This window comes from Malaya genurostris, chromosome 1 (assembly GCF_030247185.1).
Source record: "Malaya genurostris strain Urasoe2022 chromosome 1, Malgen_1.1, whole genome shotgun sequence".
Taxonomy (NCBI): domain Eukaryota; kingdom Metazoa; phylum Arthropoda; class Insecta; order Diptera; family Culicidae; genus Malaya; species Malaya genurostris.
In genome coordinates, this window is record NC_080570.1 from 153,861,214 (window position 1) to 153,877,953 (window position 16,740).

At 37.0% G+C, this 16,740-nt stretch overlaps 1 protein-coding gene across 4 annotated transcripts in view; it reads left to right on the top strand.

The window, feature by feature from the left end:
* The window catches only part of LOC131426253 (all trans-polyprenyl-diphosphate synthase PDSS1), a 228,721-nt gene that overhangs the window by 164,092 nt on the left and 47,889 nt on the right, over positions 1 to 16,740 (top strand). For 3 of the 4 annotated variants that reach the window (XM_058588843.1, XM_058588845.1, XM_058588846.1), the window contains exon 5: positions 2,156 to 2,300. In XM_058588843.1, the coding sequence (XP_058444826.1) occupies positions 2,156 to 2,300 (145 nt within the window). The remainder of the gene's footprint in view (positions 1 to 2,155; positions 2,301 to 16,740) is intronic. The other variant, XM_058588844.1, reaches the window with a different exon arrangement.

Consider the following 16,740-nt stretch of genomic DNA (forward strand, 5'->3'; position numbering starts at 1 on the left):
GAATTTGAGAATGTTCAAGCTTCCGAATTATCTAAAATACCGAACTTTTAAATCTTTCAAGTCCTGATTTGCAGATTTCAGCGTTTTCGAAATTTTGGTTTTTGTACATACGAATATTCAATTGTCGAATTAAGATGTTTTCTAAATCTGCTGCTTCTTAATTTTCGAATTTTAGTATTTCCAAGATCTCAGATTTTCACGTTTCCGAATTTCTAAAATTCCAAATTTCCGTAGTTCCGAGACTTCAATTTTTTTAGTTTTCAATTTTGAACTTTTGCTATGATTTAGAATTTCAAAATTTCTCAACTCAACTTTTGGAATTTTTTATTTTCTATATTTAGAATATTCGAAATTTGTACTTTAAAAAATTTCAAATTAATAAATTCTTGTGTATTCAAATCTAGGGATTTATCGAAACATTGAATTTTTAAAATTTTCTGTACCTGCACTCTCGAATATTCGAAGCTTTAAACTCAGGGATTCTCATTTTTTTTGTTTTCGTGGTTTCAAATTTTTAATATCTCGTTTTTTTTTGAATTTCCAAATATCAATATGTAAATTCCAACAGTGCAATATTTTTTTTTTCTAAAATTATAAGTTTTCGTAATTACAAACCTTCGAATGCTTTAGTTTTCTAGCTTTCGAATGAGTTTTCGCTATTTCGGATATTTTATATTCGAATTTTCAAATCGTTTTGTTTTAGAAATGTTTCAGTTTTTTTTTCGTGCTTCAGATATGTGAATATTCGATCTTTTGTACTCTCGTGCTTTCGTACTTTTGTATTTTTATACTTTCGATTCTTCGTATTTTCGAATATTCAAATATTGAAGTTTTCTTACCTTCAAATTCTCGAAATATCGTTGTTTTTTTAATTTTCGAGTCTTAGAATTTCCATGAGATTGTGGGCTTTGTGTGCATTGAAATTTTAAAAATATCGCGTTTTCGGAATATTCCAAATTTTGTATTTTTTAAGTACACTGGGGTCACTTTTTACGCGGTTTTTCTAGCGGTTTCTTTTTACGCGGGTTTCCGAAGTTACGCGGTTTTTTACGAGGATTTCCGAAGTTACGCGGTTTTTTTTGGGATAAAAAAAGTTTCTATTTTGGAAGTCTCAAATTTTTTCTGTGTTTCATGCATTTCTAAGATATTTGGCATCAACATTTTTTTTTTCTTCAGTTTGGAGGTTTTTTTTACGCGAATTTCCGAAGTTACGCGGTACGTATCCCCGCGTAAAAAGAGAACTCACTGTACCCGGCGAACGACCCTAACTAGGTTAAAGCCGGGTATTAAAAAAAAACGACTTAATTACTTATTAAGTTTCAAGTATTCGAAAGTTAGATTTTTTTACTCTCCTAGCTTCTTACTTTAATGGTTTTGTAATTTCGTTCTTCTGTAGTTTCCAATTTTTGGATATTTTCTAACCTTTCGAGTATTCTATTTTTTTCGAAATATCGTGTGTTTAAATTCTCAAATTCTGGAATTTTAGAATTTGCAAGTTTGCAAGCCCTTTTGAACTTATAAGTTTTTGAATTTTTCAAAAGTGCAAATTTTCGATGTTTTCAATTTTCTAGATTCTTAATATCTGGGGTTTTCGGTTTTTCGAAATTTTGAACTTTCACGTTTCCAAACTTTCAAATTTCTCAACTCAATAAATTTTCGAAATTTTGTATTTTCGGAATCTCGACTATTTAGGTATTCTATTTTCGAAATATTGAAATTTGATAACGTCAGAATTTTATTATACTCAAATATCCCGACTTGGATACCAGTTTATCTAAAATTTTGAACAGACTTCGACAGTAATCGATGTTTATTCGAAATTGAGTCTGTTATTCATTTGAAAAGAAAAATACTTCTTATTGGGAAATGTGACGAACAAAAAGTGCTCAACTTGTTCTGTTTTTTTAGCAAGCGTTTCGTGTGGTGAGCTTGCCCTTGTCTACTGTGATAAGAAATGATACATTTTTGACAAGGTCCTCACGTTTCAACTGTCGGACTCTGCCTACTCAGATATTAAAAAATATAAATTCTTAATGTAAAACTTCCCTCTAACTTAGCATTCGCATCTGTTTCTTTGCATGTAAACGCCGTTTCCCGCACCCGATGATGACGATGCCGACGCCAACGCCAACGACGACGACACCGTGGAATGTAGCAGTAAAATAGTGCACGCACAACGACAAATCGCCATGATTTCCGAGATGATTCACACAGCCAGTCTGGTACACGACGACGTCATCGATCAGTCCTTTGCGCGGCGGGGTAAACCTAGTGTCAACGTCATATGGAACCACAAAAAGGTAAGTGACGGAAAGGGGAAACACAAACCTAGCCACGTTTTCCACGGACACCGATTGCTGATCGGAAAATTGGTGGGGGGGGGGGTCTATTTCCCATTTCACCGATTTTTCAAGGTCCCGGCGAGTGCGCGAGGATTGCGCATTTCGAGCGAATTCCTCCGAATGTCTGTTCGCATTCCTTCGCAGTGACGACAACGACGATGGTGGGCTAAGGCCGCTACTTTGAGCCCAGATCCGGTTTCGCTATGCGTTACGACACGACACGACACGCATATACAACAACACTTGCGTGGCAAAACAAAAGCGTAACAAATGTCACATTTTTAGTCACGTTCCTCGGGAAGGTGGAGGAGGTGGAGGAGTTCCCAAAAAAAACCGGGCAGGTGCGGCAGATCTGGGGACGGCACACAGAGACGAAACCTAGCCCGTGCGACGTATAATAGTGTATCTACATTTCGTTAATCGTCAAGTTGAAAACTTGACACCAGTCTTGAGTCTGGCTGCTTTTGTTGTTGTTGTTGTCGAGAGGCTTTTCAGGATGGAATCTCTCTTGGACAAGTGTCTGCTCATGATGCTAGTGTTCGTCCTCTGCTGGCTGCTGTCGCATAGTTTTTCGAAAAAATCTGGTTTGTTACACAACTTATTATTTCACTGCGCGTGCGTATCTTTGAGGCTAACACATTGCACATTTTTGCCGCCGTTAGGTTTTTGACTTTTAAAGGCAGAGCAGAAGGTATTCATTCCGAAAGGCACAATCATCGGTTACTCGGAGCGCTGCTAACTACTGCCGAAGGTATCGGCGGATTGTGGTTGTAGCAATTACTTACATATGCCTCCTCCGCGTGATGAGCCACTGCACGCACGCAGCCTTTGTTTTGTGGGTTTTGCGAAGCGGTGGCATACCGAAGTGCCAGGCCCAGGCAGGCCGGTTGAATAATCGATTTGTCGGAAGGCACGCAATTTTTCTGTTGCCCTCGCCCGAAGAAGAAAAATATTGGTCCGTCAGGTGGGAGCTTTTCTGTGTTGTTAATTTCACTTTCCGTGCGTTTTTTTCATGGTGCGAGAAATGGCTACGGGTCAGAATAAAACCCTACACGACGCCGTACAACCTTCCTCGGTCAAGTGTGGCCGTGCCCATCGACGAGGACGCAGCTGGCCGTTCTGAGCGAGAAAGCTCAGTCCGGACCTGTTGAAACATTTACTTGACCTGTAATGCTTTATCCTGCAAATCGTAATGTAATTCTTTATCATGCAAATCTGCGGTCTGCATTCAAAAATTGTGAGGATCCTTCTCACAATAAAATTTAAATTGTATCAACAGTAAGTCGTCTCATCCTACAATCAACGGATGGCATTCGGAGCCAGACATAAAATAGGGTTATGGTATCAGCAATCATTTCATCATTTCATTTTTCTCGTTATTAAACGGATTACTTAACTTTTCAATCAATTGTGATAAAATTGGATACAATTGTCCTTGTCCGACGAGTCGAGTGAGAAGAGACGATGCGAGTAAGGTAAACTTACACCTTACTATTCTTGTCGAATCCGAATTGCACTGCGAGAGTGAATGTTAAAAGTCGATATCGAAAAAGTTGGTGAGTAGAGGAAATTTCCAAACAACATAATCGTAATTTCATACATTTTCATTTTACGATACATGTGAATTTTGTCTGTAAGTGAAGTTGAGCAAACATAATTAATTTTTAATGCTTCTGGCAGAGCTAATAAAAGTTATTTTTATTGACTCAAAATAGACGAAAACGACCAGAAATAAATGACACTAACAGCTCCGCTGGAGGAAATTTCTCACTTCTAGACAGCAGATACAAATGAACAGCTAAATAAAAAATACGCGATTCCACTATCACAAAAAACACGCCCGTTGTTACCAATGGTCATTACGACCATTGGTAAACTGATCTTTCGAATAGTAACCTAAAAACGAGTTCTTACGTTAAACTCAAATTTAGAGTAAGGGTCACTCATTATCATTGACGGTAACTATTCAATTTTTGATGTTTCCACGCCTCATTTGAAAATGACTAACTAGTTACTCAAACTCGGGGTAACTTCTTATAAGCGTGCAACTCAGACAGTGCAGTCGAACAAATTTCCAATTAACCGATGTTTGTTTCGAATCGTGATTTTTGGATAGTTTCTTGGCGGAAGCATCATAGCGTTTTCAGAAGATCACAAAAACTTATCTACATACTTATTTACCCATTTACGTACATACCTCCTTACTTACATTCTTACTAATTCATTAACTTACGCACATACTTGCTTTCCCTCGTGCTTATTTATTCACATTCTCACTTGCTGACTCATTACTTTCTTATTTACTTATCAACATACTGACTTACTAGCTCACTCATTAACTTATTTACTTACTAACTTTTTTTTACTAGTTTATTTACTTATTTATTTATTTAACTTAATTAATTATTTATTTACTTACTTACTGGGGACGGGTATAACGAGATGGGTAAGTCGACGCCTTTCACGCAGCCCGCCTGGGTTCGATTCTAAACCCCGCACGTAGGGTCAGAAAGATTTTCTGGCCCGAAGAGGCGAATTACCTTGAGGTTAAAACCTATAATTTAAACCAAAAAAAATACTTACTCATTAACTTATTTACTTACTTCCTTATTTATTTATTTGTTTACTATTTTTATTTGCTTATTTGTGTGTTCATACTTTTACCCATATACTTTCTTGTTCACTCACTTATTTACTCACTAATTTATTTACTTACTTTTATATTTATTTAATTTGTCTACCATTTTTATTCACTTATTTTCTTACTTTCTTTCTTACTTACTATCTTCTTACTTATTTCCTTTTTTTAATTACTTACTTATTTTCTTACTTACTTTCATTTTTACTTGCGAACGTACTTGTTTACTCACTTAATTACAAATTTACTTATTTTCTAACGTATTTGCTTACCTAATAATCAGCTGAGTTTCTTACTCACCCAATTACTTATTTGCTACTTAGTAATGTATTTGCTTACTTGCTCGCATATTCACTTTTTTTTATTCACTTATTTTCTTTCGTATTTACATACTTAATTACTTATTTACTTACTAATTTACGTATTTACTTCCTGATTTATTGACAAACTTATTTTTTAATTGACTTATTTACATATTTATTTACTTATTTACGTACTTGTCTATTTATTCACTTACTTTCTTACTTGCTTACTTGCTTGTTCACTCACTCATTTAGGGTAACAGAGGTATTTTGGCCCACTTTAGGATTGATTTTAGTTTGGCCCACTTTGAATAAATATCCACCAAATGTTGCAATATCTTTGAAAAACCCTTCCGCAATGGGTAATTTAATGTGATTAGCTTCAAATTTATGCAACATCGGTTACTTAACATCGATAAAATCCGATAAAATTGATAAAGTTTGTTAGGTGGGCCAAAATATATGAAGTGGCCAAAATACCTCTGTTACCCTATTTATTTACTTACTAATCTACATGCTTGCTTACTTACTTACTTATTTATTTACTAACTTACTTATCCATTCATTTTATTCACTTATCCACTCACGTACTTACTTACCCAGTTACTTACTTACATACTTGTTTTTTTTTAAATATATATATACTTATTTAATTACTTACTTACTTTTTTCTTACGTTCTCACTTGCTTACTTCTATATTCACTTACTCACTCGATTATTTACTTACTTGCTTGCTAACTTACTTGATTACTTACTTACTTACTTACTTACTAACTTACTTACTTACTCGCTTACTTACCCACTTACTTATTTACTTGCTTATTCACTTACTTACTCATTTACTTACAGATCTACTCGTTCTTATTATACTTATTTATTTACGTACTTACTTACCCACTCACTTATTTATATACCAGCTTATTTGTGTATTTACTTACTTATTTACTAATTTAAATACTAACTTATTTTGTTACTGGTTTATTTACTAGCTTACTTACTTACATATTTGTTTGCTTTTTTATTTACTCATTTTTTATTTACTTACTACTATACTTATTTATTTATTTATTTACTTACTTTATTACTTGCTTGTTGACTTGCTCAATCATTTATTTACTTACTCTAACGTTTTTACTCACTTATTTCCTTATCTACTTACTTACTTATTTGCTTGTTCACTCACTTACTTAATTACTTATTGACTTACTTATCCATTCACTTACTTATTCACTTATTTACTTACCTACTCACTTACTTACTCACATACCAGCTCACTTGTTTATTTACTCACTTTTTTGTTTACTTAGTTAGTTAGTTACTTACTTATTTATTCACCTGCTCACTTACTCACTCACCTATTTAATTACTTGGTAACTAAATTACTTATTCACTTACTTTATTTATTGTATTACTTATACACTTAATTATTTGCCTGCTTACTAGTTTACTTACTCACATATTTATTCATCTACTTTCTTACTTACTCAATTACTTAAATTATTGCTTTTTCACTTACTGATTTAATTACTTATTTACTTACTAACTTCATTTATTGTCTTACGTACTTACTAAGCCACTTGCTTACATACATACTAGGTTACTTGTTTTTTTGCTTACTTATGTACTCATTTACCTACTTTCTTATCTGATTACTTACTTGTTTATTTACTCACTTATTCATTTACTTATTTACTCACTAACATACTCACTTACATACTTACTTACTTCCTTGCTTACTTACGTACTTACTTGCTCACTTACTTACTCACATTCCTTGCTTATTTACTTTTTTACTTATATATATTGCTTACTTACTAACTTACTTATGAACTTACTTATTTACTTACTTGTATACTTACTTATTAACTTTTTTATTAACTTACTTAAATTAATACTTATTTACTTGTCAACATACTTACTTACTAACAGTCATTTTTTGTTGTTTGGCCGTTTTTTTAACGTTTTTGGCAAGATGTTGAGTATGAAAAATTTCGATTTTTGTTCTCCCGTAAGTTTTTTTAGTAATGAAACGGTAAAGGAAAAACCAAGAAAAGATGGATTAGTAATGTGGGGCTGGTACTTTTCAATTTTACACTGTGAAGTATTGATTTCGAAAGTGCAAAAATACAACCGCGAACGCACTTCGGAGGCGTGTTTGGCTCTGCTGATGTGGATTTTTGGTGCCGATTGGGAACTTTTGATTGGGAAATCTGGAAATCAGTTATTAAACCTCAGAGAACAGTACAAGTGTCTGTCACATGCTTTTCGAGGCGGGCTAGCGAGACGAAAGGGGTTGAAAGGGCCATGGCGGCGGTTTTCTGCGATTGTTGTGGCATATGTTTTCGTGGAATCGAGCTGTTGACGTTGGACTACACAACTATTGTCAAACTCATTATTTTTTTTGGAATTGTTTGTAGGTTCTTAAAAGAACCAATTTGTTAAATTTCTTCAACGTTGAACAATGTTTATGTAGAGTGAATGATGTACAAAAGAAACACGAAAACCAAAACTAATTATTTCTGGGTCGATACGTACAATACTAACTTATTCATTTCAACTAGAGAAATTCCTGATAGTAGTACTTTGAGACTTGTTGTTGCGTTCGTACTCCTATAAAGAAAACTAAAAATATAAAAAACAAACAAAAAATAAAGACTGAAAATTGAAGGTTTTTGAGTGCAATGAGAATTCTATTATCACAAGATGTTGACAACCAATGAGAATTTAGTAAAGACACAGGGAAAATTGAAATACAACTATTCTAGATTAGAATTGTTTAATCTCCGAGCTGTCGAATGAATAAAGATAATATATCCGATACCAGAACATGGTTGAGCTAAATCATTACTAATGAGTTAGTAAACTCTAGCAGAACTCACCTCTGTCGTCAGGGTGTACTAGTTTTGTCCGGTTGATGCAGAACAGATATCATGACTGGAGCTGTAAAAGATAGACCGGTCGCGTACTATTAATAAGTCCTGGAGCTTCGATGTGTGTTTGTTTTGTTTGTGTTTCAGGGTAGCAATTGAGCACCATTGCTGTTTATTACATTCTTCAATGTAATGTTTTTTGCCATTTCAGAAAAATTCAAATATGTTCGTGTTTGTGATCAGAATTTGTTCCTTCCTGTGATATATTTCAGACTGTATCAAGTGGTGAAAATTTGTGTTCTGTGGTGCGTAGAGCGAACAACTTGAGGACGCACCAATTGAACCATAAACAATCTTATTTGAAGACGTTGGATGCCAGACAGACAGTCCGAGCAAAAAAAAAAAAACTTCGTATCGAATCAGCAATGTTTGCAAAAGTCATTTAAAAGAAGAAGCAGAATCAAGAACGAGAACTTGTTTCCCGAATGTTAATCGTACCGATCGGTCGGTCGGTCGTCACAATGTCTCCTCCTGTTAACTTGAACAGAGAACATCTTTATTCACATGATTCACAAACATCCCGAGAAACCAGAAGTAGAATTTTTTCGCTTGGGATCCTTTTAGCGTCTATCAGCACAATACGGTTTGTAAATTGGTCGCCGGTCGAAATGTCACATAATGTCGAGTGACGTCAAATGTATTACCTAATCTAGCGAACGTTTTCATGCTTACGGGAAATGTCAGTTAGCAGAATTTTCTGGTCGTAGTGACGTTGATTCAGAACTGTATGGTGTGTGTTTAAATGGAACAGCACATTATCAAATTATAATAAATCTCTAGCCATTCACAGAGAATGCATAATTATTAATTTATATTGTAAAGATGTTATTAGGAGATTATGATTTACCTCCGAAGCCCCATATCTGGTTGCTCGTTACTTGTTACTGGCAAAGGCAACTCAGTTCCAGATATAAGAAACTCACTACCCGACCCGGCAGAACTCGTCATGACATGAACGCAGTCATGGTTTGATTGGTTTCGCTGTTTGCTGCGGCAAGTAGTCATTTTCAAGATTTGCAGCATCGAATAAAACTACTCCGGCGTCACATCGATTGCGAATGATTGCCATTTATTTGTCCCAGTTCGACAGAATAAACAATGTTCATTAGACATTGATTAAGCAGTTTTTTTCTTCTTCTTCTTCTTCTTCTTCTTCCTTCTGCTATGTTTACATCAAGTGATCTCAAGTTGAGTGACAGATCGGCATCTGTCCACCGTTCTGTCAGTCACGGGCCAACAACAGCAGCCCCGTGTTGGCGAAGATTCACGACCGCGCGAATTGCTCATTAGTGCTATTCATTTAGCAATTATCAATGTCTCATTCATGATGCCACCCATGCTAGTCTGTCTAGCCCCGGCCTAGCCTAGCCGAACGGTGTGGCAGCCTCTTTCCTTGCCCGGTTGTGTGAAGATGCAATTTCAAGATGCTCCATGACTCGAGTGGAGGCTTTTGAGCTTTGCGTAGCACCTCTTGGTTTGACTTACGAGCTTTGGTATTACTTTGCCAACAATTTATAGCCCATAGGAAAAGATAGTTAAATTTGAACGACATTTAAAGCAATAAAGACTGTCCCAGAAAGTATGGACGCACTTTGATTTCGCTGTAAATAATTCACAAGTGTTAGATATTCATATTTTATTCGATTTACTGATAATATTAGACTACAACAACAGAATATTATTCTCAACATTTGCTACTTAGTCATTGTTGACTAGCTGGCGCACCTTCTTGCGAACGTTCCTCATTAAATTCCGTACAGACTTCTTGGCGACAAGTTTTGACACTTTTTTTCCAATCTTTTTCGAACTGTTGAATGGTTTCGGCTGCCAAAACATGTTTCTTAAGATGTGCCTTCGTTAATGACCAAAATTCCTCAATTGGTCGAAGTTGTGGGCAATTTGCATTCTACCATTGAATTCGAGTAGTGGCAAGAAGCAAGATCTGGCCAGAAGACAACAGGATCCTTGTGGCTTCGAATCATGGGTAGAAGTCGTTTTTGTAAACATTCCTTGATGTATATTTCGCTGTTCATTGAAGCAGTGGTGATGAAGGGTTTCAAAATTTTACCGCAGCTACACATTGCTTGCCAGACCATAGTTTTCTTACCAAATTTTTCGACTTCAATCGATATCCCAGACTGGTTTAACACTTGTCCTTCTCGCACCGTATAACATTGTGGTCCCGGCAAGGATTTGTATTCGAGTTTCACGTAGGTTTCGTCGTCCATGATTATGCAGTTCAAATTTTCAGCAAGAATCATATTGCACAGCTTTCGAACCCTCGGCCTGATCGATGCTTCTTGTTTCGGACTACGTTTTGGTTATTTCTGCTTCACATAGGTTCGAAGATTCAAACGTTCTTTAGCACGAAAAACATTTGACTTCGAAGTGCCCATTTTTTGGCCACATCCCGAACTGAGACCTTCTTCTTTTGCACGAACGCCTTCAGTATACGTTTATCCAACTGAGGGTTAGCAGAACCTTTTTTCAACCCGTTTTCGGTTTATCCTCAAAGGTGTTATCCTCACCGAACTTCCTGATTGCATTTCGCACGGCTTTTTCACTTACTCCTTCCATTTTTGCTATCTTTCTCAGTGACAGTCCGCGTTCTGTCCACCATTTGTACACAATTTTTCGACGTTGTTCTGCTGAAAGTCCACGCATTGCGAAACAAACTAATGAAAACGAATAAACAATTGCACAAGTGGTTAGAGAAGAGTGTAAACAACAGAACGCAGCCATAAACATTGACAGATTCTGAACCATTGCGAAATGGCAGCGGTTTTTGGTTGCGTCCATACTTTCTGGGACAGTCTTTAGTACTGTTAATACATATTACTTGAATATGAACTGAACTAAAAGCTCTGTAAACTGTATTAAAACGCAATGCTTTTTCAATCATAGAAAATGTATTAGAGCATCAGCGTGTGAAATTTAGGAATAGTTTAATAAAGTAACTATTCAAACAGTTTAGGTAAAAATTAGTACGCCTTCGTAATCACATAACTTATTTGTTTAGTTGAATTCCATCTTCGACTCATCAGTGTGGAAGCAGTTCAAATAGAACTGTTAGTGCAATTTAGTAGTTCATTAGTTTTAGAGTTTCCCTTTGGTCAGTCAGCGGGGTACATTAGTGTTATCAGACTTCTCGTAAATCGAATGATAATTTATTTTTATTTAAGAAAAGCTGCAATATAACTAGGGGAATGCGGGGCAATTGTCACCATTTTTTTCTTATACCGTAGAACTAAATTTATTTATAAAAATAATTGTTCCTTAGATCAATAAGGACCGCTCATAAAAGAAGAGAGTTTAAAAATTTGCAAACAATTCTGCAAAAATACTGATTTTGACAAAAGTTGTGTAGTCCTACGTAAACAGCTCGATTTAGGGCAGTCCGTGGAAGTTTTTACGCTTCATATGAGAGCATTTCGCTGCGGTTTCGACCTTGAGGGCGCGGTAATTCCTCGAAAAGTATTCCATAACAATCGCAGAAAACCGAGCCCTATTGTCTCGCTAGCCCGCCTCGGAAGGCATGTGCCGGTTCCAGTCTTTTGTCAGACACTTGCTCTATTCTCTAAAGTTTAATAATTGATTTCCAGGTTTCATCAAAAGTAACCAATCGAGGTCAAAAATCCACATCGGCATGGACAAACACGCTTCCGAAGTGTACTCGCAGGCGTAGGTTTGTACTCACGAAACCAATATTGCATAAATAACGAAGAAATATCACCCCCATATTACTAATTCATGTTTTCTTGGATTTTCTACCATTTTATTACTAAAAAAACAACGGAAAATTGAATAACATCTTGCCAATAATGTTAACAAAAATCAAGCTATCAAAACAATAGAAATGGCTGTTAGTAAGTAAGTACGTGAACAAGTAAACAAGTAAGTAAATAATTAAGTTCATAAATAAGTTAGTAAGTAAGCAAGAGAGCAGGTAAGCGTATTTACATAAGTAAGTAAATTAAGAATTAAGTAAGTTAGTAAGTAAGTAAGTGAGTGAACAAGAAAGTATGTGGGTAAGTGAATGAACAAGTAAATAAGTAAATAAAACAAGTAAATAAATAAATAAGTAAGAAAATACACCAGAACTCAACGTTTCATGCATTTCTAAGACATTGGACCTAAAAAACAATTGATTTAGGAGTTCTACAGGGTGATTTTTCAATATGTAAAAAAAACATTTTTATTTTCTTACATTTCGATTATAATTTATTTGGTTCAAGGAGATATGTTACAGCTATTTTTTGAAAATGATATCGCGTAAATTATGCAGCTTTCCATTATTTTGGCCTAGGTAGCGATCGATTTCACGTCGTATGTTGACTTTGAGCTGAGCTATGGCTTATCAATGTATACCTTGGATTTCAGATAGTCCCACAAAAAAGTCTAGTGACGTCAAATTGGGTGATTTTGGGAGCCAGTCAAAATTATCGCTTTTTGATTTGACAATGATCGTATCAAATCGATTGTTAGTCGAGCTGTATGGCATGTTGCACCGTCCTGTTGAAACCAGGAATTTTGTATGGGACTATAAGACCTTTCATATGAACCTTAGTTTGTAAACATCGGTTCAGCCATCTCCGAGAAAAGTTAGTGCACAAAAGCGATTACATACACACACACACAGACATTTTGCTTACTCGACGAACTGAGTCGAATGGTATGTGGTAACTTGACGTCTTTTGGCAACCAACGGAGCTTGAAACTTTGGTCCACCTCGGCCCAGTTTTAGGTAGGTTATAAGATTGGGTTATAAATTAGGTTCGCAAAATTAGTCATCGAAAAAAATACTTTCAACAAATGCATGTTTGCAATTAAATATGCATTTTGTCGACCAAAAATTGTTCAGATATAACACTTGTGTTTACTAGAATCTTGATTAGACTCAGTAATACGTGATTAGAATGTGTTGTAACGTCCAGAAAATTACTCCACGAAACTTTTTCAATAAAGTTCACACTGTCTATAGTAGATGGCGCAGTGTTATACGGGTGTTGTCGAAAACTCACCATTTTGTCACACTCCTCACGTTGCCTCGCATTCCCCTAAGTAACATAAATGAAATAGGATTAATGAACCAAATTTCGCATTTCATTCCATATGATGATCCGGCAAGCGATTTGAAACTAATGCTTTTGAGGAAAAAAAATCGAACTCTATCGGACCTTTCCTTAGAATAAAACACAAATCAATGCCTACTTCGATCACATTTTTTTTTCGCCGCAATGCAGCTTCTCCTGCTAGCTCCAACTGTGGCTAGAGGCACCTCCAGTAGAAAAACACCGCCGAATATTTCCCATCGTATCTCAGATCTCAGAAGCACGTTTTCTGCTGCTGCTGAGTTCCAGTGGCATCAGCAGTTAATTGCATCGCGGTGGCCGTGGTGTGGGGCTATGTGCAAATGAGCTGAGTGCCCTTGGAGCGTTATGCGCTAATTTTTATGCTCGCGTAACGTCTCTCTGCCTGCTGACTGCTGGAATCGACGGCATCGACGGCGTCTCTGCCCCTGGTTCGCGGAGCTTCGAGTTCGATTGGTTGGAAAGAGATGTTTGTGGCTCTGTTTGGAATGAGGTTTCGAGGTGGCTGGACAAACGAATGGGGGGAAGCTGGGGAGAAGATAGGATGCAACTGACGACGACGGGATTAGCCAACAATTCGTGAGTGCTACATTACCCGTTGCTGCTGGGCGACCTTGAAACTATTGCGATACCGGCCGCCGACTGTCGACCCGATCTGTGCGGCGCAGCCTTGAAATCGGTTAGTTGACAACGCGTCGCTTCATCACCGCTTCAACCAAACAAATGCTGTTTTCGCCTGTGCCGTTGTGTGGTGAAATCTGCATGAGTCATTTATCTTCGTTCCGTCAGTTAGTTTAACTACCAGGATCTGCATTCCGTGACCCAAATACTGCGCCGTCGCAATCTGACGGCTTCGAAATTTCGAAGATATGTCCGCTATTTGGGTCCGCTCTCTGTGGTGACGGAAATATTTCTCCTCCACATTGGAATCATCTGGCGACGGAGAGGTGGATGTCAAATTCGTCAACATGAGATGCCAAGCTGAGGTTCGTTGTTGATTCACACTCGGGGTAGACGCTTCAGTTGCGATGTAGGCAGTAGGCGTTGTCGGAGTCATCTGTCATTGAGGAAACTCATCAATGGGGCCACGGTTTATCATCATCACTTCTCGGTACGGTACGATATTCTTGATAACCCACTTCTTGTTCTTCGAGAGAGAGGAAGTCATGCAAGTTTTGAAAATTCACATTTTCCATATCGAAACGAGTCAGTTCATTGGTGTACCCCTCGTCAACCAGTACCACATGAGGAGCAGCTTTGTTTGACTGGGCATTTGAACCTTCTTCTCTGCTTCTACAGCAGCTGCTGCTGCCGATGGCTTGTACACTTTCTCTTTTCTGACGATCGGCATGCGAATTTGCACCCCCGCCTCCGGAGATCGACGTCAATTTCACCGAAATTGGAATCAATCATTTTGTCTCGTTTTCTTCCTGCCTGACTGGCCAACCGTCGTCGTCGCGGTCGTCCAGGTCCAGGGAGTAGTTTGCATTTGCATGTGAGCGATGGCGAGATTCGGTGTGAACCGTAAGCAAAACTACATGATTTGATTTTTGTTTTTCGAGGATACTAGCGTTCAATTTCGAGACGACTGTCATTTCTCTCGACTAAAGTAAATTCTATCTAACGAAGTAAATTCACACGGCCTCTATATGGCCAGAGGAGTATTCAATTTACGTTGTTCCATTATTTTAAGTACACAAAAAGTGAGTTTTACAGGTGACCTAATTCCTCATTCGATGCATTTCTTAAAGGACTGATTTGACCAATGACGTAAAATTTCATTTATCATGATTTCGACTGTAATTTGCATTCGGATAGCAATTTCGACTGTATAAATTTATATGCACCATTCATCAATCGAGCCGATGTGTGCTTCTGTGGCTCAGTCGATTAACGGATGTCCTTTGTGATCCGATGATTCTCGGTTCAAGTCGCGACGGTCGTTATTAGTAGTTTTTTTTATTTTAATGAATTTCATTTCAAGGAATTTTCCAATCACACAAAATTACATGTTCTTGCACGTAAATTTGCGTGAACTACGACGCTCCATCTATGTATGAGAGGGCGCCACTAGAATTAAATCCATACCATTTTCAGTTAGTACCAACCTTCAAAAGATACGTGTATAAATTTGACAGCTGTCTGATTATTAGTTTGTGAGATATTGCATTTTGAGTGAAGCTACTTTTGTTATTGTGAAAAAAATGGAAAAAAACCAATTTCGTGTGTTGATGAAACACTACTTTTTGATGAAAAAAAGTGCCGCCGATACCAAAAAATGGCTTGGTGAGTGTTATCCAGACTCTGCACTGGGCGAAGCAACAATTCGTAAGTGGTTTGCAAAATTTCGTACTGGTCATATGAGCGCCGAAGACAATGAACGCAGTGGACGTCCAAAAGAGGCTGTTACCGATGAAAACGTGAAAAAAATCCACAAAATGATTTTCAATGACCGTAAAGTGAAGTTGATCGAGATAGCTGACACCCTAAAGATATCAAAGGAACGTGTTGGACATATTATTCACGAATATTTGGATATGAGAAAGCTTTGTGCAAAATGGGTGCCGCGTGAGCTCACAATCGATCAAAAACAACAACGAATTGATGATTCTGTGCAGTGTTTGGAGCTGTTATATCGAAATAAAACCGATTTTTTTCGTCGATATATAACAATGGACGAAACATGGCTCCATCACTTCACTCCGGAGTCCAATCGACAGTCAGCTGAGTGGACTGCACGCGATGAACCGAACCCAAAGCGTGGAAAGACTCAACAATCGGCCGATAAGGTCATGGCGTCTGTATTTTGGGATTCGCATGGTATAATTTTCATCGACTACCTTGAAAAGGGAAAAACCATCAACAGTGACTATTATATAGCGTTATTAGAGCGTTTGAAGGACGAAATTTCAAAAAAACGGCCTCATTTGAAGAAGAAAAAAGTTTTGTTTCATCGAGACAATGCACCGTGTCACAAGTCGATGAAAACCATGCTGAAATTGAACGAATTGGGCTTCGAATTGCTTCCCTCATCCACCGTATTCTCCAGATTTGGCCCCCAGTGACTTTTTCCTGTTCTCAGACCTCAAGAGAATGCTCGCTGGTAAAAAATTTAGAAGCAATGAAGAGGTAATCGCTGAAACTGAGACCTATTTTGAGGCAAAGGACAAACCGTACTACAAAAATGGTATCGAAAAGTTGGAAGATCGCTATAATCGCTGTATCGCCTCTGATGGCAATTATGTTGAATAATAAAAACGAATTTTGGCAAAAAAATGTGTGTTTCTATTAAACGATACGAACTTCTCAGCCGAACTGTTAGGCCTTTTGAAATCATCTTAAATGTTTTGACAAAAAAATTACATCATTCAAAATTTTTAAATTTTATGATTTCAGAATTCTTCGAAAATTTTAATATTGAAATCTCCGGAAATATT